Source organism: Poromitra crassiceps, assembly GCF_964638095.1.
Source record: "Poromitra crassiceps genome assembly, chromosome: 2".
Classification (NCBI taxonomy): Eukaryota; Metazoa; Chordata; class Actinopteri; order Beryciformes; family Melamphaidae; genus Poromitra; species Poromitra crassiceps.
In genome coordinates, this window is record NC_139624.1 from 91,138,874 (window position 1) to 91,162,114 (window position 23,241).

The following is a 23,241-nucleotide window of genomic DNA, read 5'->3' on the forward strand; positions in this document are numbered from 1 at the left end:
CAGTCAGTCCCCTCACCTTCACCCTGCTGACCGGACCAGGCTCACCTCGCTCACGCTGTGTACATTCAATCACGCTCTGTGTGTGTTTCACAGTAACCACAAGGGAAAACACACACACACACACACACACACACGCACACACACACACACACACACACACACACACACACACACACACACACACACACACACACACAGACACACACACAGACAGACACACACACACACACACACACAGTAGTAATTAATAAATCAAATGATAATAAAAGGTTATTCCATTACTTCTTGGTCCATGTATGAAGTATATTTGTGTTTTCAATTCGTAGTCGCATAAGGAAAATGTGCATGTTTTCCACTATAGCAAGAATTCTGAATATTTACAGCCGAGGCTATTGTTCAACCTGACCGAAATAAACAAGCAGGTGTGTGTGTGTGTGAGAGAGAGAGAGAGATATACACTAACTGTGTGAGAGTGAGAGTTAGCCAGGTAAGTTTGAATGCATTGCAGACTAAACTAGTGGATAGAGGACTTGTTATGCAAACAGACATCAAGAGGAAATGATTCACCCCCTTAATCTGCTATTTATGCTACAGTATGTCAACTACTTGAGGGAGATGACCTGCCACACAGGAACCAAAACGGAGGACATCCCCAGGGGACTGCTGCTACCGCCAACACTGCCCATTATCAGAGGCATGCATGACTCCACTCGAGTGCAGCTGACATAGAAAAGTGTAAGTACAGTACATCTTTTATTATGTCATTTAGTGTAGCTTTCCATTGTTGCTTTGAATATGACATTAGCCCAGCATGATAATTGAGGCCTCTTTTAGGTCTGTGACCTCTCACCCCTTTTGTTTTTTCCCATCCTTAGTGGCCTGGCTCCTGCACGGTCCAGCCACCATCGCGCTCTTCATCACCAGTGTCGAGCCACCATCGCGCTCTTCATCACCAGTGTCCAGCCACCAGCGTCCGGGCCAGCCTCCTGAAAAGTCCCCACCCGTGTCATCCGTGTCCGGGCCGTCGTCCAGGGTTGCTCCACCTTTCGGCCCTGCCTCCTGGACGCCCTCCACACCTGTTGTGCCTGTTCATCCCTGCCCAGGCCACATCACCTGCTCACTTCCTCCATGAGGCGACTACTTAATTTAACTATACATCAACTGACACTTAACCAGCCCAGCTTGTGATTTGTGTATCTGTTTCAAATGTACCATTTGAAGGGGCGGCTCTTCAAAATCCCAAGCTAAACATCCTGGACTCAATCTCCCAGAATCCTTCACACCATCACCTCTCACCATTGCCAGTTACTCACCTTATTAGTGCCCACAATCAGGATTTGATTACCCCACCTTCATGCTGCGCTTTATAAATGGTTATATTTGTGATATATTTCATACATCTTTGTACGAGCTAACATCCACGCCTCTACATCCAATTGCATCTAGTATTAGTCTAAGTTTAGACTGGTCCTGTACCAACAGATCCTAATTACAATTAGCAACAAGTAGCAAATATCTCAAAATAACAGCTGAGAGGACTATCAACAGATCATACACTGCACTTTAAATGTCTGAGCGCTGGATTACAATGTTAAAATGCAACATCTGTGTTGAGCTGAGTGAATCAGATTGTGGGTGCCCAGGTCCACATGGATTAAACAAACCCTGCCATACTCAAAGATATAAAGGTCTGGTTGAGAAAAACACATCAAAGACAGGATACATTCATGTCTGTGTATCTTAGTGGCCCTGTTTGGATCACTGGTTTATTTATATTCTCTGTCCCAATGGCCATTACACAACAAGAGCAGGATGTACTAGATGTGAACACAGATTTATACCATCATATATCTTCAATATACTATCAGATAGGCCTTTCAGGTGAGTTTCTACCTGGGTTCACCAGAAAAGTGATAATTGATAATCTCCCAATCTACATAGGCTAGAATATGAATAACCTGTGCTGTAGTATTGCCTGTGTAGTTAAAAAAATTGAGATGGACCTGAAGTTTCAATAAAACCAGTAGATGTTTTTTGCCTTGAACATTCCTGTATACACATGCTGTAATTAACTAGTTGTGAAAGACACCTGATTGCTTTATGAAGATTCCTTTATTGCCACTGTACAAGTACAACTACATATCCTCTGCATCTAACCCATCACTAGACACAGCAGGGGCAGTAGACAGCCACATCACTATACCTGGGGACCAACTCTAGTTCTTTACTTTGCAAGTGCCTTGGTCAGGGGCACTAACAGGAATATTATTTAATATTAAACCTATTCAAACAGTGATGCAACCATCAGATTTGTGCCACAAAGGCTTATACCACGGAAATGAAGCACAGAATACAAGAAATGTGCTCACTTCAATCTTGACAGCCTGACCAAATACTACTACCAAATATTCTCTCATCCTTACATCCAAGCCATAGGATCCCATCTTTTAGCCCATTTGAGATTCCAACCCACAGCCGAAGAAACACTTTTCTGTTAGATTGAAAGACACACTGTCAGATGATCAGCACTAATTACCTCACCTTCCTGCACTATTTAAAGCTTCTCAGTTTCTCCAGGTCCGTCCTGATCAGGGCCGGCGCCAGGATGAAATGACTTAGGGGGCGGTTATAACTGGGGAGGGGGCTGATTATTATTATTTTTTATATTTTTTTATATTGTAAAACATAGGTTATATACCCGCTATGCCTATTTCTGGACTCTTTAACCATAATAATCTCTGAAAAGCGCAATAACAACACAAGAAAGACTACTATTCAAAATCAAATAAAACATTTATTTCACAGCAGCAGATTACGGCATTAATAGAGCTGAGCTTTGCATAACGTGAAATGCGGGACCTGTCTGGAGCACTCTGAACATATATGTCTATATGAAAAGTCATAGAATAAACAATTGCTGCAAAAATCGACAAAAAACTAAACAAAATAATAGCCAGTCAGTGCCAGGTTCATTAAATTAAAGAAATAAAGTGATCAGATGCGTTGTCTCCATCTTTCTGCTCATGGCATGCTGTGTGCTTGGGTGCAGCTGATTTCTCTCTCTCTCTCTGTGTGTGTGTGTGTGTGTTTTAATCACGTCATGATCACTACAACATGCAGTGAGGTTCAAATTTAATAAATAGCTACATCTCTGACACCTTGTGACAACCAAAGCACAGCAAATAGCGCTTCCCTGTTTATAGGGGGTAGCCTACTGTACATCAACTTAAACTGATCAAATCTGATGAAGACTGCAGAAACAGCAGCCGAAACATGTCAGGTACAAACATTGCCTAACTGGCCTTTTATATATGAACTATAAAAAAAAAAAAAAAAAAAAAAAAAAAAAAAAAAATTAAGTGAGGGGGCAGAAAATTGAACTGAGGGTGCAAAGCCCCCTGGCGCCCCCTCGTGGCGCCGGGCCCGGTCCTGATGCATTGTTTTGCTGCACTGTTTATTTGTGTCGGTATGACACAAACCACACACACTTGTATGACACATTTAGGCCTACCGTTTGGATTGCTGCACACTTTATGGACCTTCAAAGTCTTCACTAGATGATCTTATGAGTCTGGACCATAGACTGTATGGAGGACCTTCAAAGTCTTCACTACATAATCTTATGAGTCTGGACCATAGACTGTATGGACCTTCAAAGTCTTCACTACATAATCTTATGAGTCACTCTGGACCATAGACTGTATGGACCTTCAAAGTCTTCACTACATAATCTTATGAGTCACTCTGGACCATAGACTGTATGGACCTTCAAAGTCTTCACTACATAATCTTATGAGTCACTCTGGACCATAGACTGTATGGACCTTCAAAGTCTTCACTACATAATCTTATGAGTCACTCTGGACCATAGACTGTATGGACCTTCAAAGTCTTCACTACATAATCTTATGAGTCACTCTGGACCATAGACTGTATGGACGTATCCACCGTGACATCACTCATTGGGTTGTGGACTCCCGTTTTGCAGTCTTGAGATTGGCATTTTGGCCGCTGCCATCTTGGTGCTTGTGTGAGACCAGAGGTTTCCCAGAGCCGCTTGCTATTGGTCCGTGATCGGTGAGCTGCATGATCACTGGACAGGTGACCTGTCAATCTATCTATCGCTACAAACTAGTCTTTTCTATCATCTCTTTTACTCTAAACGGGTGATATATATATATATATATATAATATATATATATATATATATATAAAACACCATACAGTTGTCATGAAAGGTGAAATTAGCTATACAGAGAGACCAATTCTTTTTTTTTTACCAGGGTGTAAAGATGTTTATTTATTTGCTGTAAAGTTGGGCATTTTAACATGGGGGTGAATGAGGATTGACTCCCTTTTGGAGCCAGCCTCAAGTGGCGATTTGAGGAACTGCACTGTTTTTGGCACTTCCACATCGGCTTCATCTGTCCAAGCCTGAGGTTGCTGCTTACAGACATGGATGTGAACTGCAACCTGACTTGTTTGCAAAGAGCGTGAGGTGGTTATTTCTAGTTACTTTCAGAGAGAAAGTTGCTCTTTTCATCTCACCACTTTCTGAAGTTCGATGGTTTGCAGTTTCATTAATCAATTCATTCATTCTGTTTCCCACTGTTTATACAGTAACAGCACTGACAGCTCACATGTGTTCATTTCTGACACGTTTGATCAATTATTACATAGAAACAGTTGAATGTGTTGTAACGTAATGTCGTTCTTCATAGATTAAATCAGTTTTATTTGTTTATTGTGCGTTTTTACATCAAGTGCCATTAACAGAAAGTTGTTGATCAGGTCAATTAACAGCTGATAACCCCCCCCCCCCCCCCTCAAAAACAACAACAACAACAAAAACAAAACACAAGACAACAACAAACAAAAACAAAACAACCAACAACAATCGGTCCCTACAAAAACAAAGCCATAAACCAAAACAAGCTTCAGGTATTTCACAGCTCTATATCTGTCCTACATCTCCCACAATGCATTTCACTCCTCCACCCAATGTCAGTTTGGTCAGCAAACAGCTTCCGGGTTAAAGAGGAAGGAGAGTGGTGATTGGTTGGTGGCCGGTGGCGGTGAGACACCCTCGACCGTGATGTCACATCCTGTTGTTTGCTGAAATAATCCTCTCCTCCTCTCTCTCTCTCTCCTCCATCAGTTTTCTTTGTCATTCATCCTCCTCTCTTCCTGTCCAGTCGTTGGTCAGCGGATTGTCTTCTTCTCCACAATGATCTTCTGGGTCGGGTACATTTTCCCTATGGAGACCTGAGAGAGACACATATCAATCAAAAATATCTATTGAATATATTATAGCAGGGGTTTTCAAAGTGGACCCAGACTCTGACCCAGGTAATGGGGACTCAACTGGGACTCTTCTTTGGTGACTCAGACTCGAACACTGGGGACTTGAGAATCGACTTGGACTGACTTATAGTGACTTGACTACAACACTGGTCCTGTCAGTGTGTTATGTCACAATTACCCAGCTCAACTCTGCTGTCAGATGAGATGGCCAATTATGCTCCAGTGTGATGTGAGCTGTGTGTACCGACTGTTTGTGTGTGTGTGTGTGTGTGTGTGTGTGTGTGTGTGTGTGTGTGTGTGTGTGTGTGTGCACACACGCGCGCATGCATGTGTGTAAGCAGGGTAAAACCTTTGGTTGGGCCACAGTTCAGGATTGATTTTTTCTCTTTCACTGCCGAGACAAGACAGACTCATCTATAGAACATGACCAAACATGACCCGTACACGTACGTACACGTACACGTGTACACACACACACACACACACACACACACACACACACACACACACACACACACACACACACACACACACACACACACACACACACACACACACACACAAAACATGCACCATGGACAGTGTGCACACCAAAGTGCGATCAGGGAAACTCAGCTGTTGATTGGCCGCTCAGCAAGCTGAAGTTTTCACCATCATTGACCGTCAGCAGCCAATCACATTTCTTCCGTTTCCATATTAATGTGATTTAGTTTCAAAATGGAGAAGTTGATCCAGATGCTTTTATTTTGAAAGATGACAAGAAGAAAAATGAAGCTTGGAGATCAGCTAATCCATCACTGAGTCAATGCTGAGCTTGAAGGTCATTTGATTGAGATGTTTTTCTTTATTTTTGATGAATGAGCCTAATTAGCACTTGTTAGCTTTCCTTGTTATAATGATGACATATCATGATAAAGATCAATCTGAAAGCATTCAAAATCCCTGAAAACCTAGATGCTGGCTCTGCCCACACCCGCTCAGAGCTATAGATAGAGATGGACCACTTTTTCAGTTCCCATCTGATTCCAATACCTGAAATTGGATATCTGCCAATACCGATACTGATTCCAATACCAGAGTGTGTCTGTCAATTGTCAGGCAACTGTTTTGAAGTGTTTGTTGTTGTAATACTCATTTCGGCCACACAAGTGCACCACTAACCCATGTCCTAAACATGGATCTCCAGGATGGTTTTAAACAGGCTACTTTTCTACAAAGTTGCTTGCATATCCATTCATAACTTTTTGAGACAGACAGACAGAGAGACAGGCACACTGGCAGACAGAGAGACAGATAGAGACAGGCACACTGTCTGGCAGACAGACAGACAGACAGGTAGACAGACAGACAGGCAGACGGAGAGACGGGCAGACAGACAGAGACACAGACAGACAGACAGACAGACAGATGGGGGTGAAAACATGACCTGCCGGCCAACTCATTGGTGGGGGTAAAAACAAAGAGAGATAAAGAGAGCGACTGGGTGAAAGAGTACCTGTCAATTAGGACTGTCATTAAGAAACCTCTAGAAGGTCCCAGAGAGAGAGACACAGAGAGGTTGTATACGATAGAGACAACAAAAAACACTGCATCTCTCTCTCTCTCTCACACACACACACACACACACACACACACACACACACACACACACACACACACACACACACACACACACACACACACACACACACACACACACACACACACACCATTTTTCTCAGCTGGTGGGGTGCAGATGTTCCTTCACTCAATATTAAAAACAGGAGAGCATCTGGTCAAGTGTCATAGAAAGGAGATGAGAGAGAGAGAGAGCGAGGAGAAGGCAGGGCCCGAAATTAACTTTTTGACTCACCGGCCAGGTGGCGTGTAGATAGAAAAAATCCACCCATCAGGCATTTTTTTACCGGCCAAAATAATATATTGCATTTTTGTCACATATACATATATCTGGGGCTGTCCCGAATACCATATTTAGAGCGTTGACGCTTCAATGAGATAAAATCGATCATAATCTAAGCTTATACATTCCGGGCAGGCTGTTCAGACAGAGGAACAAACAAACATGTAGTTGTAGGCTACTCACTTTGAGATGAAAGGACTCTCAGCTCAGCACCGTCCGCTCCGCGGCTCATTGTAAACTTCCTTGCAGGCTTATAAACTCGTAACAAAAAGCTCCTCATCTCTCCTCCTGATGGCCGATTTTCATCCAACTTTTCTCAGTCCGACATGCGGATATTATTTGCCACGAAATGTGAATATAGGTGGGCTCACCATAACGTTAGCGGACTTGCCTGCAATGATGCTCACTGAGCTGGGAGGAGATACAGGGTCCCAAAAGCACGCACAAATCGCTTGAGGGACAGTTTCTTCCCGCAGGCCACGAGACTCCTTAACATACACAAATAGTGTAGTAGCTGTACTGTACCGTACTGTAGCTGCTACCATTATGTATGTCTAATGTTTAATTGTATGTTTAATTAGGTATATGCTATTTGCACCTGTACGTCAAATACGTCGAATTTAAAATGTTTAAGCACGTCTAAAGTATGCACATGACATGTGCACCTATGTGCAGTGAATATGCCACTGTCTCTGACTTGTCTTATCACTCTACTGCCTTATTGCTTGTTGTGTCTCTTGTTGTTTTTGCACTCATATGCCCTGTTATATTTGTACTATAGAGACACTGCAAGAAATAGGCCACGCCAATCATGGGGGAAATCGGTCCGTTCACTCCCATTCACCAGCGTCATTTTCCTTGAATTAAACATAGCTAAAAGCTGTTGTGTGGTGGGCTGCGCACACAACAAATGTAAAAAATCGCAAATTAAAGTTTTTTTGTACTCCTGAGCAAAACAAGGAAGCCATTGAGAATTGGTGAGAAGAAAATGTGGATTTAGCTGTCAAGGAAGTAAGTTGGAGTGTTCATCTTCTGTATATACGATCTTTGTGTGCAACACGCAACCATGCACGTGACATAGGGGAACGCCAGGATTGGAGGGGGGCTTTCTGTTTTCCCCCGTCTTGGGCGTGGTTCCTGAATGATGACGCGTTACGCAGTGTCTCTATGTTGTAAACGGAGTCCACAGCACAAGAATTTCACACGTGATACTTGTACCACGGAGTGACAATAAAAAATCTTGAATCTTGAGCTTGTCAATGAGAGCTGTGTATCTGTGACTGGCTGCTGCTACTTCATAATGTTATAAACAAAGTAAACGACTTGAATTCACTTGAACGCTTGTAAAGTTACTCACACTGGGTTGAAAATTAGGAAAGAAGTGCACGAAACTTCATGTTTATAAGACAGCCTCTTTCAGTTCTGTGTGCTGCCTGCTGCTGGGTGCGTTCGTTTGTGCTCACGGCGCGTGCCGGTGTGAGTTATCCCCGTGTTAAACAGTGTTAGCCCAAAGGACCCCGCTCAGCCAGAAAACTAGAGACTGTCTCACAAAGCACTCATGTTAGCGGCTGCACACCAAAACATATTTTACATGATGGCTATTTTGGGACCCACCAGGTGGCGGGTAGACCCCTGTGCGTCACACGGCAGATGTACAATCTAGTGGCCAGGCGCTTGGCGGGTGTTCATTTCGGGCCCTGAGAAGAGGGAAGGCAGGAAAGGAAGGATTGACAGATGGATGACAGCAGATAGAAAAGAAAGGGAGCAAGGCAAGTTAAGATGAAAGGAAGGTTTGAGGGTCGTTAAACTTGCATTCCAGGAATAACGGGGGTCTCTCTGAGGTGAATCGATCGTATTTTAGGATGAAAAAGGCGACTAGTTTACATAAGTGACTAACATTATACTAACAAACATGTTTCACGTCTCATCCTTAAATGACGTGCGCTCCGGCTGTATGTACATCCATGTGATAGACGGAGCCAACTTCACTTTCACTAGCAGTCGGTAATAACAAATCCATGTGATAGACAGAGCCAAGGGTTCACGTTCTGTGACTGCTGCTAATTCATAACATTATAAACAAATGAAATGACTTGAATTCACTTGAACGCTTGTAACATAACTCACACTGGGTTGGAAAGAAGTGTAGAAGTTTCATGTTTACAACAGCTCCGCCCACAGCTCACCGTCTGTGTGGCTACTGGCTGTTGGGTGCATTTGTTTCTGCTCACGGCGCGTGCTGGTATGAGTTCCCCATGTTAAAAACAGTGTTGGCCTGAAGGACCCCGCCCAGCTAGGAAACTAGAGACCAGGGACGTGCACAGAACATTAGAGGGGCAGGGGCTCAAATTCATAAAAGGGCACTACAGCCGCCGTCCGAAGAAAATTTGAGGCAATTTGAAGGCCAATTTAGGGGTATAACTCATTTTAAATATTCCAATTTTAACCAGATTTAGAAGAATATCTGATTTTAGGATGAGACTTGTCACGGAAAAATAACTCACAAACTGAATAATATTAGTATATAAAAGTTGCATGCTGTTGCAATACTGTTGTGAAATCATTTAAGCATCAATATTTATTTGCTCCTTTTCTCCCTTTAGGTTGTTGTACAACCTAAGCGGAGAGGGGGGTGCGGAAGGGGTCTGCAGTATTCTGTCACTGATGAAGCTCTAGAAGCAATTCAGCATTATTGTTACTCTACACAGCCTTGCCCTTATCAGGAGACACATTGACAAACAAATATTTTCAAGAGCAACAATTCTGCATTTGTTCCGTATATTTTGGTTATTTATTTATTGGGTGGTTTATTTATTAATTAATTTATTAATTAATTAATTAATTAATTAATTCAAGTCGAACAAGAGCCACAACAACTACCCAGGCCAGTAGCCATAAATGAGGCTCACTCAGTCGTCACTGGCTAGTGGCTACGGAATACATATCGATATATCAGACAAAGCCGAATTACAGTTGCAGTCATTTAACTCCGTTTTTGCTACATAGACCACCATAAGATGTGATTTGCTTTTTAAAAGCATAAAAAAGCATCGAGGTGACTTCCATGTTTTGGGGGCTCATTCCTAGCACATGAAGGCTGTGTTTGGTGCTCTCTGGCGGGGTGTAAAACAGCAGTACAGGCTGCTCGCCTCGCTGCTGCATGCCTGTCTGTACCGCCGAAATTTCAACATGAAACAATGGTGGCTCTCTGTGTAATTCTTTGTTTTGACAAACATACATACCTGATTCACGTTGACTGACTGACTGATATTATATATCTGTCAGACTGTGTGCGGGTGCGCCTGTGCTGCTGCATGTCATGTGGTTGCTGCTCTGTCTGGCTGAGCGGAGTTCAGTGCGCACTGCTGCTGGAGTGGGCGGGGACGGGCCACGTGTGTTTTTGGGCTGCTGCCTGCTGCCTTCAGGGGCGGTTTAAAAAAACACTGCTCCATGCAGAAGCCTATTATAAATGGTGCATTCAAGGCCAAGAGAGTTCGGAAAAGGCATTTCTCTTTGAATGCTGCCTTCAGTGACGGCATGGAAAGGGCAATTTCCATACAAAGCACCATTAGAAATGCATTCATGGTCAGAAAAGGGCACTTTTTACAGACTGAAAAAAAGGCAGGGGCTCAAGCCCCCTTTGATGTCTATGTGTGCACGTGCCTGCTAGAGGCTGTCTCACGAAGCTACACCTCATGTTAGATATTATGGAGAGAGAGGAGAAGAGAGGAGAGGAGGAAAAAAACAACAAAGCGTTGATTGCTGATTTGAGAGTTGATTAGCATGGCAACGATTAGGGCTGTGCAATAAAATCGATACGGCAATATATCGCAATACTTTTTTCCGCAATACTGTATCGATATTTCAGAAAAATATCGCCATATTGATTTTTTTGCACATCCGTGTGTTCAGTGACACAATAACAATACTTTCTATTTCAGTGCATTCAGTAACACTCAACACTCTAGTTTTGACTAAATTTGTCCACTAAGTTATCAATATAAAGTGATGTATATATTACACTACCTGGTTGGTACACAGCATGTTGTATTTCTAGCTCTATTTTACAATTTTCAGTAAATTATGTACAGTATTGCAATATATCGCAATATGTATTGTATCGCAATGTATCGTGATACAATCATATCGTGACCCATGTATCGTGATATGTATCGTATCGTGCGGTCCTTGCCAATACCCAGCCCTAGCAACGATTGAAGCTTCGAAGCGTCAATTTTTTTGGGTCAGCCCCAATAAACAGCATTTGTTGATGTACTGTACATTTAAATTGTCAGTTTGCAATAAACATGCACAGACTGACTGGTTGAATGCAAGACACTGACGCTACAATGTTACACTCATTATCCAAAAATAATTTTTGGATCTACCGGTAAGCACACTGAGATCTATGGTTGGTCTACTGGTCTAAACGATTAATTGATGATCAAAATGGTTATAAATTAATTTTCTGTTGATCGACTGAACGATTAATCGACTAATCGTTGCAGCTCTAAATCAAAGGATGAAGGAAGGAAAGAAGGAAGAAAGCAAAGAAACTGCAGATTTCTTACACAGTATGTATGTGATTGCATTTGTGTGTGTGTGTGGTTGTGTCACTGCAGTGTCACCAGGTGGCGCAATTTTCCAACAAATGTTCCTCTCTCTGAGACCGCGCACACACACACACACACACATGCACGCACACACACATTTTTTCTCTCTCTCTCTCTCTCTCATACACCCAAAATCCCTTTCACTCTCTCTCTCTGTGTAGAGTAGTCCCTCTCACGCCCAGTAGGAACATCCTGGTGTGTGACGTGCTGATTGGTTGGAGTGTGGCGTAGGAGGAAGGGGGGTGGGCAGCTCTCTGGACCAATCAGCTCGCAGGAGGCTTGGCTCATGTAAATTGCTGCGGCTGTGGCAGTGGGGTTCGTAACAAAGGGAAGTCCTCTCTCTCTCTCTTTCTCTCCCTCCATCTCGTTCTATCGCTCTCTTGTTACATTACATTCTATCTCTCATCCCTCTTTCTGTCTATATCACTACACCTCTTTTTTCAGATCTGTCTTTCTGTCCATCTCTCCATCCATTCCGCTCTATTGTTTCGATTAATTTAACTTAATTCAATTAAATTCAATTTAAATTCAGCTCATCTAATTTGAATTTAGTGGAATGGTAACATTGCCCTTACTTTGCCACAGCAGTTCCACAATACAGGAAACAATGATACAGGGATAAATGCATGGTAGAGGAGGAGAGAGAGCAGTGTCTCCACCCACAGGAGCAAGAGACACCAGGGCTGCATGGGAATCGCCAATGATTTCACGATTTGATATGATTTCTGATTCTCTCTCTCGTAACGGACAAGCCCGTCTTTTATTGTCACACGAACACCACAATACATGCATGCGGCCACAACACACTCATGCTGACGACGGTGGCCGGTGAAAAGTGTCCTCTGCATTTAACCCATCCAGGCATGTCCTTTCCTCCATGGGGCAGGCCAGGAGCAGTGGTCGCTTTCTCGTACAGCGCCCGGGGAGATTCGATATTTCAGTCACAATATAAATTTTGCTTGCATATGAAAGAGATTCACAAATAATTAATGCTGTGAATTATACAAGGAAGGAACCCGCTAACCTGGTGCATTATTAAAAATATTCATGTTTACAGATGTTTACCAGATTTTGATGTGCTAAGTCCAAACCACACGAGTCTAATCGGGTTAAAGCTTCAAGCATCCACGGGAAAAGGCATTATATTAACACATTCACTGCCAGACGTTTTTTTTTTACTGTAGTTAGCTTCTGCCAGAGGGTTTTTTTGAGGATTCTGGCTCATCTTTCAAGACCCGAGGATTCTTTTCTGCTAAGATTTTGTGAACACACAATATCTCAAAAGAACTAATAGAATGTGTGCTTTCTCTGTCTAAAAGAGTTAGTTTGTAGAGTTAGTAGTTATGTAAGCATTAGCAGTTGAATACAGCATGGTTTCAGCGTCAGAAAAATTATTCAGAGATAAACGGCTTTTTGTGAAATTCGATAGAACAGTCACTTTAACCATTCATTTTTGGCTCTCTCTCTCTCTCTCTCCCTCCCCCTCTCGCTCTCTCTCTCTCTCTCTCTCCCTCCCTCTCGCTCTCCCTCCCTCTCTCTCTCTCTCTCTCTCTCTCTCTCTCCCTCCCTCTCGCTCTCCCTCCCTCTCTCTCTCTCTCCCTCCGCACTAGGTTTAATCCTAGTGAGAGGGGGAGAGGGAGAGAGAGAGAGAGAGAGAGAGAGGGAGGGAGGGAGGGAGAGAGAGAGAGCGAGAGAGAGAGAGAGAGAGAGGGAGAGAGCGAGAGGGAGAGTTGCTTCCAACTCCTCCCTCCGTGGGCGTTCTTCTTGGCTGCAGCGGCCGTCACAAGCTTGTCACCAGTCTCACTGCTTTGCTGCTGTCCTGTGCCTGTCTGCGCGGCCGCTTGTTTGAGGAAGTCTGGATCGCTCGCTTCTTGGAGTTTTGGTTGAGAGAAGCTTTTGCGATTCTGGTCATATTTATGCTGCGTGTTTCAAAGTGTGTTCCACCTGTAATCTATTATGCAAATTTGCAATCCCGCATCGCCAGCAATCAGCGCGAAAACGAAAGCGTTTTCCCCCATCCATTTTCATGAGAATGGCTGCTTTTTGCTTGCCTTCCTCTAGTCAGGAGACCACTGTCGCCACTTAGTGGCTCGGTGGAATGGGTTGTAAACGTTTGGTGGCTCCAATAATTATATAAGAGATGTAAAAGGGTTAGATGCACATCCCACGGTCAAATTTTTTTTTTTTTTTTTTTGACGTATTAATACGTCATTGGCAGTCAACCGTTGGATTATTTTTGACGTATTAATACGTCAATGGCAGTGAACGTGTTAAAAGATTGATATTGGGATTTATGAATCAATATCAATTCCTTCAAATTAATATCCATTTGATATCGATATATCTATTTTTTTACCCAGCCCTAGCTGCCTACAGACTGTAAGATTTTAGCAATCTTATGGCTCATTTCCACCACATATAACAGCACAGTACAGCTCTACTCGACCTGGTCTTACTCGTCTCTACTTGATATAGACTCTGTTTCCATAGCAAGTTTACTCGCCTCCGCCCACACCTGGTTGTCATAGCGACCGCATATCTGTCCTCCACCCATAGCCGAAGTAGCCTATAACGTATAACGTTAAAATTAAATCCATACACGGAACTTTTAAACTGGTTATGAAATACTGGTGCCTCTAAATGACCTACAGTGTACATGGGCAAATGTGACAATCGGCTAGGAGAATGGATATCACTTTGTTGTTACTCAAACTCACATGCATGTGCTGCGCGGGGGACGGGAGTACGCTACGGGGAGAAGGGAAGCCAGCCCACTGCCCCGGCGGCAGCTCACCAGGCAAGACCGCGGCTTCACTAATGGCCCATTTCCACCGCTGGTATCAACGCGGCACCGCCCAGCTCGTCTGGCTTTTTTGTCTCATTCCACCGATCAAAAACATGGACAGCCCGGGTTGAGTCGTGCTAGTTTTGGTCCCTGCTTTGTTGAGGTTCCAGCGCTGTGAACCCGGTACCATACCGTGATGTGAAAACACTTTAGACGACTGATTGGTCAGGCAGAATCGTGTTTACTATATCTACTGTCAATACTGTATAGCAGTTTAGTGGGGCTTACCCTCTCTTCTGTTATTTCCATCAGTCTTTTGTGTTGCTGCCTTCGGCTCTGGTGAAATAAAATCGATCTCCTTGCTCAGCTTTAACATGACAGGGGTTTTCAATTGTTTTGAGAGAGAAAAAGTCCGCTCCTCGGGAAGCCCTTTGAGTTGTGTGTAACGTCAGCTCCGCTGAAATAACAGAAGAGAAGGTAAGCCCCACTAAACTGGTATCCAGCATTGACAGTAGATACAGTAAATACGATTCTGGCTGACCAATCAGTCGTCTGCAGTGTTTTCACGTCACCATATGGTACCGGGTCCACAGCGGTGGAACCTCAACAAAGCAGGGACCAAAACTAGCACGACTCAACCCCGACTCAACCCGGGCTGTCCACGTTTTTGATCGGTGGAATGAGACAAAAAAGCGAGACGAGCTGGGCGGGGCCGCGCTGATACCAGCGGAGGAAATGAGCCATTATAAGTTTATTGTAATAAACTTGGGTACGACGTCAGGTTTGATGTGTGCAGACCAGTGGGCAAGCCCACCCCCTTCCCTCTGATGATGCGGAAGTGAATTGAAAAGCTGTAGTTCCTCGAATGGCCACTAGGTGTCGGGGGGAGTAGCCATTCCCCCCCATGTTAAAATGCCCGACTTTGTAACATGATTAAACATCTTTACAGTGAGGGACAAAACACGGTTTTTGTACTGTATATATAGCTAATTTCACCTTTTCATAATAACTGTAGGGGGGTCATTTTTTATATAACTTGCCCGTTTGGAGTAAAATTAGTCTCGCTGGCCAGCCTCCTCTCCCTTCCGTCTGAGGAGTCTGGCGCCGCAGGTCTCCATAGTGGGATTGCGATGGGCGGCGCTTAACGGCAGTGCCTTTGGAAAATAGTTTCCAACAATCCAATTTGCCGTTTTCAGCGTGTAGCAACCAGGGGTGTTTCTACGGGTGGGCCTGGGTAGGCACAGGCCCACCCACTTCTTGCCCTGTCCCACCCAATTTTTTTTTTTTTTTTTTTTTAATTGGTTGTTTTCTAGAGGCAAACTTGCTGCTGCCTTGCTAGCTAATGGTTTTGTAGCTTAAAAACGCAGGGCACATCATCTCCAGAGTCTAATGCATGACGACTTCATGACATCTAGGAATTTTGCACGCTTCCCGTGCAAAATTTCGTCATGCAATTGCCCCACCAATTTTATCCAGGCCCACCCATAATTGAATTTCTGCCTACGCCCCTGGTAGCAACGAGCTAGCGTGTAGGTTTCTGCCATTAGCAATGGCAGTTTGTAATAAGCCGGGAGCCTGACATCCGGCTGCCACTGAAACAGTCGCTCCAATGGGAGAGCAGCTGTAGAGCAGTGGAGGGTTTATCCCTGTTGCCTGTTTCTTTGGCGCCAGACTCCTCAGACGGAAGGGAGATGAGGCTGGCCACGAGACTAGAGTAAAATAGATGATAGAAAAGGTGGTGATTGACAGATCGCCTGTCCAGTGATCGCTCAGCTTGCAGATCACGGACCAATAGCAGGCGGAGCTGCGGCTCTGGGAAACTCCCATCTCACGTGAGGTGCGGAATGACTCAACCCATTCCCTCCCACTCTGCTGACGAAAAATCAAGATGGCGACGGCCAACGTTTGAACTCCGGCGCCAGGGAGAATGCATTTAATGGGATAGCTACATGGGATAGCTACATCCATATTATGGTGCATATCTATGGTGCAGACTGTACGATTACGACGCACGTCTCTCCGTCAATACCTGTCAATTAGTAGTCAATACAGATTCAGATTCAGACAACTTTATTTATCCCAGAAGGGCAATTCAGTTTCACAGCCTACCCAACACCTTCAAAAGCTCACAGTGAGCTACAAACTTCAGACATGACAGGACGTAACGTAACACAGCATGACATAACATAAACAAACAAATAAATAAATAATGTCAGAGATAACAGATCAGCCTCATATAAACATGAAATAAAAAGTATACATATATTTCTATATGTAAAGACATGAGAACATGTATAAAAAATAAAAGATATACATATATATCTATGTATGAACGAGCCTAAGCTGTTCGTCACAGACAGGATACGTACAGCCTGTTGTGTGCGCTCATATAAGTGAAGGCATTTATTTAAAATGACTACTGTCTGTGTTTAACAGCCTGACAGCTGAAGGGAAGAAAGACTTGGAGTACCGGTTAGTTCTCCTAGGGGGCGCATGGTAGCGCCGGCCTGAGGGCATCAGAGCAAATTCACTGGACAAAATGTGGCTAGATTGTCTGATGATCTTTTTTGCTTTCTGTACCACACGTTTCTCCCACATGGAGCACAGGTTATTCTGCTGGACTCCAATAATCCTGGAGTAGACCTTGACTATAGCGTTTAGGCTATTCCTGTCCTTCACAGACAACACGTTGAACCAGCAAATAAATGAAAAAGTTAAAAGACTTGGTAATAAAAGATTGGTAAAAATGACAAAGAATGGTGTCACAGACATTAAAGGAACTGAGCTTTCGCATTAAGTGGATTCTTTGCTGACCACGCTTGACAATAGACTCTGTGTTCGCCTCGAACTTGAGTTGAGAGTCGAACACTGTTCCTAGATATGTATGTCTCTACGATTTCAAAATCCACACCATGTATGATGCTAGCTTTTGGTTTGTCACAGTTTTTCCTAAAGTCAATAATTAAGTCCTTGGTCTTAGCCACATTAAGATCAAGGAAGTTGTCATCGCACCATTTGACAAAGGCAGGAAGGGCATCTCCATGATCAGACTTTGAGCCCTCATGAAGAGACAGTAGGACAGTGTCATCAGAGTACTTCACAAGGAGACTGCCCTCCTGGAAGGACCTGCAGAGGTCTGTACACACACAAGAATAAAACGTCAGCAGCAGTGTTGCCAACTTAGCGCCTTTGTCGCTATATTTAGCTACTTTTAAGACCCCCCCCTAGCGACTTTATTTCCAAAATGCGCATAACGACAAATCTGGTGACTTTTTCTGACCAGGGGAAGCAATGTCAATGTGTTGAATTGAACAGATTTTGTCGTTAACTTGGTGCGGCTGCTGGTGGGTTCTCTCTCTCTCCTCTGTCTCTCACACACACACACACACACACACACACACACACACACACACACACACACACACACACACACACACACACACACACACACACACACACACACACACACACACACACACACAGCGCTTCAGTGCAGCCCCTTTCCTCCGCTGAGAGAGCAGCAGGATTTGGGTTTACTTGTAATTTCTAACAGCGTATGCTGAATCTGGCCCAGGCGGGTGGAGTCAGCACTTAATATAACCATATGATACATATGGTTATATTAAGTGTATAGCTGTGTTTTTTTAAGCATAATTTGATATGCAAATTAGCTTGTGACGTCATTTAGCGACTTTCTGAGCAGCCAATAACGACTTGGAAAAGAGTTGGCAACACTGGTCAGCAACGCGTGCTGCAGCTACGCATCAATCAATGTGCGCCACAGTTCTCTGTGGTAGACATGTGGTAGACACAGTTATCTGTGGTAGACACGTGGTAGACACAGTTCTCTGTGGTAGACATGTGGTAGACACAGTTCTCTGTGGTAGACATGTGGTAGACACAGTTATCTGTGGTAGACACGTGGTAGACATGTGGTAGACACAGTTCTCTGTGGTAGACACGTGGTAGACATGTGGTAGACACAGTTCTCTGTGGTAGACATGTGGTAGACACAGTTCTCTGTGGTAGACGTGGTAGACACAGTTCTCTGTGGTAGACATGGTAGACACAGTTCTCTGTGGTAGACACAGTTCTCTGTGGTAGACACAGTTATCTGTGGTAGACATGTGGTACATGTAGACATAGTTCTCTGTGGTAGACATGTGGTAGACACAGTTCTCTGTGGTAGACATGTGGTAGACACAGTTCTCTGTAGACATGTGGTAAACACAGTTCTCTGTCGTAGACACAGTTCTCTGTGGTAGACATGTGGTAGACACAGTTCTCTGTGGTAGACATGTGGTAGACACAGTTATCTGTGGTAGACACAGTTCTCTGTGGTAGACATGTGGTAAACACAGTTATCTGTGGTAGACACAGTTCTTTGTCGTAGACGTGGTAAACACAGTTACCTGTGGTAGACATGTGGTAGACACAGTTCTCTGTGGTAGACACAGTTCTCTGTGGTAGACACAGTTCTCTGTGGTAGACATGTGGTAGACACAGTTATCTGTGGTAGACACAGTTCTCTGTGGTAGACATGTGGTAGACACAGTTTTCTGTGGTAGACATGTGGTAGACACAGTTATCTGTGGTAGACACAGTTACCTGTGGTAGACGTGGTAGACACAGTTACCTGTGGTAGACATGTAGTAGACACAGTTCTCTGTGGTAGACATGTGGTAGACACAGTTCTCTGTGGTAGACACAGTTATCTGTGGTAGACATGTGGTACATGTAGACACAGTTCTCTGTGGTAGACATGTGGTAGACGCAGTTCTCTGTGGTAGACACAGTTATCTGTGGTAGACATGTGGTACATGTAGACACAGTTATCTGTGGTAGACATGTGGTAGACGCAGTTATCTGTGGTAGACACAGTTCTCTGTGGTAGACACAGTTATCTGTGGTAGACACAGTTATCTGTGGTAGACAGTTCTCTGTGGTAGACATGTGGTAAACACAGTTACCTGTGGTAGACATGTGGTAGACACAGTTACCTGTGGTAGACATGTGGTAGACACAGTTACCTGTGGTAGACATGTGGTAGACACAGTTACCTGTGGTAGACATGTGGTAGACACAGTTACCTGTGGTAGACATGTGGTAGACACAGTTACCTGTGGTAGACATGTGGTAGACAGTTACCTGTGGTAGACATGTGGTAGACACAGTTATCTGTGGTAGACATGTGGTAGACACAGTTACCTGTGGTAGACATGTGGTAGACACAGTTACCTGTGGTAGACATGTGGTAGACACAGTTACCTGTGGTGACAGACATGTCAACAAAGCTTTAAGAATGAAGCCCTGGCAAAGTGGAATTTATGTGTATGGAAAAACATCCAAGGAGGAGGAGGAGCATGTGGACCCGCTAGGCGCTAGGGAACAGAGGCCAACGCGGGATGCCAATTTTGCGAGCGAGTTTGAGGTCACGTCAACTATTTATTAGCCTCCTCTACTAGCATTAGCGTCTATCATGCAGCATTTATATTGGTTGTTATCAGACACCGTCGTAGCTGTCACCCTAAATTTCTGACAGTGTCAGAATTTGTCTTAGCCCTCGTTCACACAGGACGCCGAACGTAAGTAGAACTGCAGCTTGAAGCAGCACAAGCTGAACGTACGCCTTACTGTTCAGTGTTCACACAAGATGCCTTCTCTTTTCCTCTCAGCGCCTACTCTCGTACCTTGAACCCGCCCACAACTCCCATTGACTTCATGCCTCACGGCTTCAGCGTCACGCTTGGAAATTCGGCATCAATCCTGAGTGATCGCTTCAGCATGGCGTGAGCGTGGCTTCTGCAAGGCTTCAGCATGGCGCGCGTGGGTGGTGTGAACGGCTCCGCCTGTTAACAAGGACGCCGAAATGAAACTTGTGGGTTCAGCGTAGGTACAGCTTCGGTTGAGCGTTGCTTCGGCGTCCTGTGTGAACGGGGGCTTAGGCTATCTTTGGTCGCAAGACTGTGACAACATCCATCTTTGAACCTCTGTCACTGGGCGACGCAAAACGACCGTTTTTGTAGCCATGACCAAAAATATCTCCACGTTTCTTTTATGTTGGTCATTTTTCGTCTGGGACAGCCCAAAATCACAATAATCATCTGTCAAAGCCTCAAGAGAGACCAGCAGCATGCAATAATAACATCTGCCCATAGGCTCACATTTGAGTGACTATAACAACACCACCCACCTGTTCTCTGGGGGTTGTTTGAAAGGCATGGTGGGAAATGTAGGAAATCACTAAAACTGAAGTAGCAGTAGGAGCAACGTGTTCTTATGCCCAACTGGTCAAATACTGACGTTTGGTCAGGACCCCTGGGTGTCACTCGTTAACGCACGGGTTACCCCTTTTTCATCATTTTTCTACAACAATTTATGTTACGGTTATGGTTAGGCAACTAAAACAACTTAGTTAAAGGATAAGTTCACCGAAAAATGAAAATCCAGTCATTATCTACTCACCCCCACGCGGATGGAAGGACGGCTGAGGTTTACGGAGTTTCACAGCAAAACACCGTCGCATAAATCTTCTAAACAATTGAAATGGATGGTGACCAACAACTCACACCAAAACAAGCTACCGTAGATGTATAAATAGCACTACAGGTGAGAGGGAACGACTCACACCAAAACAAGCTAGATGTATAAATAGCACTACAGGTGAGAGGGAACGACTCACACCAAAACAAGCTAGATGTATAAATAGCACTACAGGTGAGAGGGAACGACTCACACCAAAACAAGCTAGATGTATAAATAGCACTACAGGTGAGAGGGAACAACTCACACCAAAACAAGCTAGATGTATAAATAGCACTACAGGTGAGAGGGAACAACTCACACCAAAACAAGCTAGATGTATAAATAGCACTACAGGTGAGAGGGAAGGACTCACACCAAAACAAGCTAGATGTATAAATAGCACTACAGGTGAGAGGGAACGACTCACACCAAAACAAGCTAGATGTATAAATAGCACTACAGGTGAGAGGGAATGACTCACACCAAAACAAGCTAGATGTATAAATAGCACTACAGGTGAGAGGGAAGGACTCACACCAAAACAAGCTAGATGTATAAATAGCACTACAGGTGAGAGGGAACAACTCACACCAAAACAAGCTAGATGTATAAATAGCACTACAGGTGAGAGGGAACAACTCACACCAAAACAAGCTAGATGTATAAATAGTACTACAGGTGAGAGGGAAGGACTCACACCAAAACAAGCTAGATGTATAAATAGCACTACAGGTGAGAGGGAAGGACTCACACCAAAACAAGCTAGATGTATAAATAGCACTACAGGTGAGAGGGAAGGACTCACACCAAAACAAGCTAGATGTATAAATAGCACTACAGGTGAGAGGGAACGACTCACACCAAAACAAGCTAGATGTATAAATAGCACTACAGGTGAGAGGGAAGGACTCACACCAAAACAAGCTAGATGTATAAATAGTACTACAGGTGAGAGGGAAGGACTCACACCAAAACAAGCTAGATGTATAAATAGCACTACAGGTGAGAGGGAACAACTCACACCAAAACAAGCTAGATGTATAAATAGCACTACAGGTGAGAGGGAACGACTCACACCAAAACAAGCTAGATGTATAAATAGCACTACAGGTGAGAGGGAACGACTCACACCAAAACAAGCTAGATGTATAAATAGCACTACAGGTGAGAGGGAACAACTCACACCAAAACAAGCTAGATGTATAAATAGCACTACAGGTGAGAGGGAAGGACTCACACCAAAACAAGCTAGATGTATAAATAGTACTACAGGTGAGAGGAAAGGACTCACGCCAAAACAAGCTAGATGTATAAATAGCACTACAGGTGAGAGGGAAGGACTCACACCAAAACAAGCTAGATGTATAAATAGCACTACAGGTGAGAGGGAACAACTCACACCAAAACAAGCTAGATGTATAAATAGCACTACAGGTGAGAGGGAACAACTCACACCAAAACAAGCTAGATGTATAAATAGTACTACAGGTGAGAGGGAAGGACTCACACCAAAACAAGCTAGATGTATAAATAGCACTACAGGTGAGAGGGAACGACTCACACCAAAACAAGCTAGATGTATAAATAGCACTACAGGTGAGAGGGAACAACTCACACCAAAACAAGCTAGATGTATAAATAGCACTACAGGTGAGAGGGAACGACTCACACCAAAACAAGCTAGATGTATAAATAGCACTACAGGTGAGAGGGAACGACTCACACCAAAACAAGCTAGATGTATAAATAGTACTACAGGTGAGAGGGAAGGACTCACACCAAAACAAGCTAGATGTATAAATAGTACTACAGGTGAGAGGGAACAACTCACACCAAAACATGCTAGATGTATAAATAGCACTACAGGTGAGAGGGAACAACTCACACAAAACAAGCTAGATGTATAAATAGTACTACAGGTGAGAGGGAACAACTCACACCAAAACAAGCTAGATGTATAAATAGTACTACAGGTGAGAGGGAACGACTCACACCAAAACAAGCTAGATGTATAAATAGCACTACAGGTGAGAGGGAAGGACTCACACCAAAACAAGCTAGATGTATAAATAGCACTACAGGTGAGAGGGAAGGACTCACACCAAAACAAGCTA

At 43.9% G+C, this 23,241-nt stretch overlaps 1 protein-coding gene across 1 annotated transcript in view; it reads right to left on the reverse strand.

Annotated features, from left to right (window-relative positions):
* Positions 1-4,862: 4,862 nt before the first annotated feature.
* The window catches only part of lyrm4b (LYR motif containing 4), a 112,531-nt gene continuing 94,152 nt past the window's right edge, over positions 4,863-23,241 (reverse strand). The window contains exon 3 of the mRNA XM_083631964.1: positions 4,863-5,265. Coding sequence (XP_083488090.1) covers positions 5,203-5,265 — 63 coding nt within the window. The 3' untranslated portion in view covers positions 4,863-5,202. The remainder of the gene's footprint in view (positions 5,266-23,241) is intronic.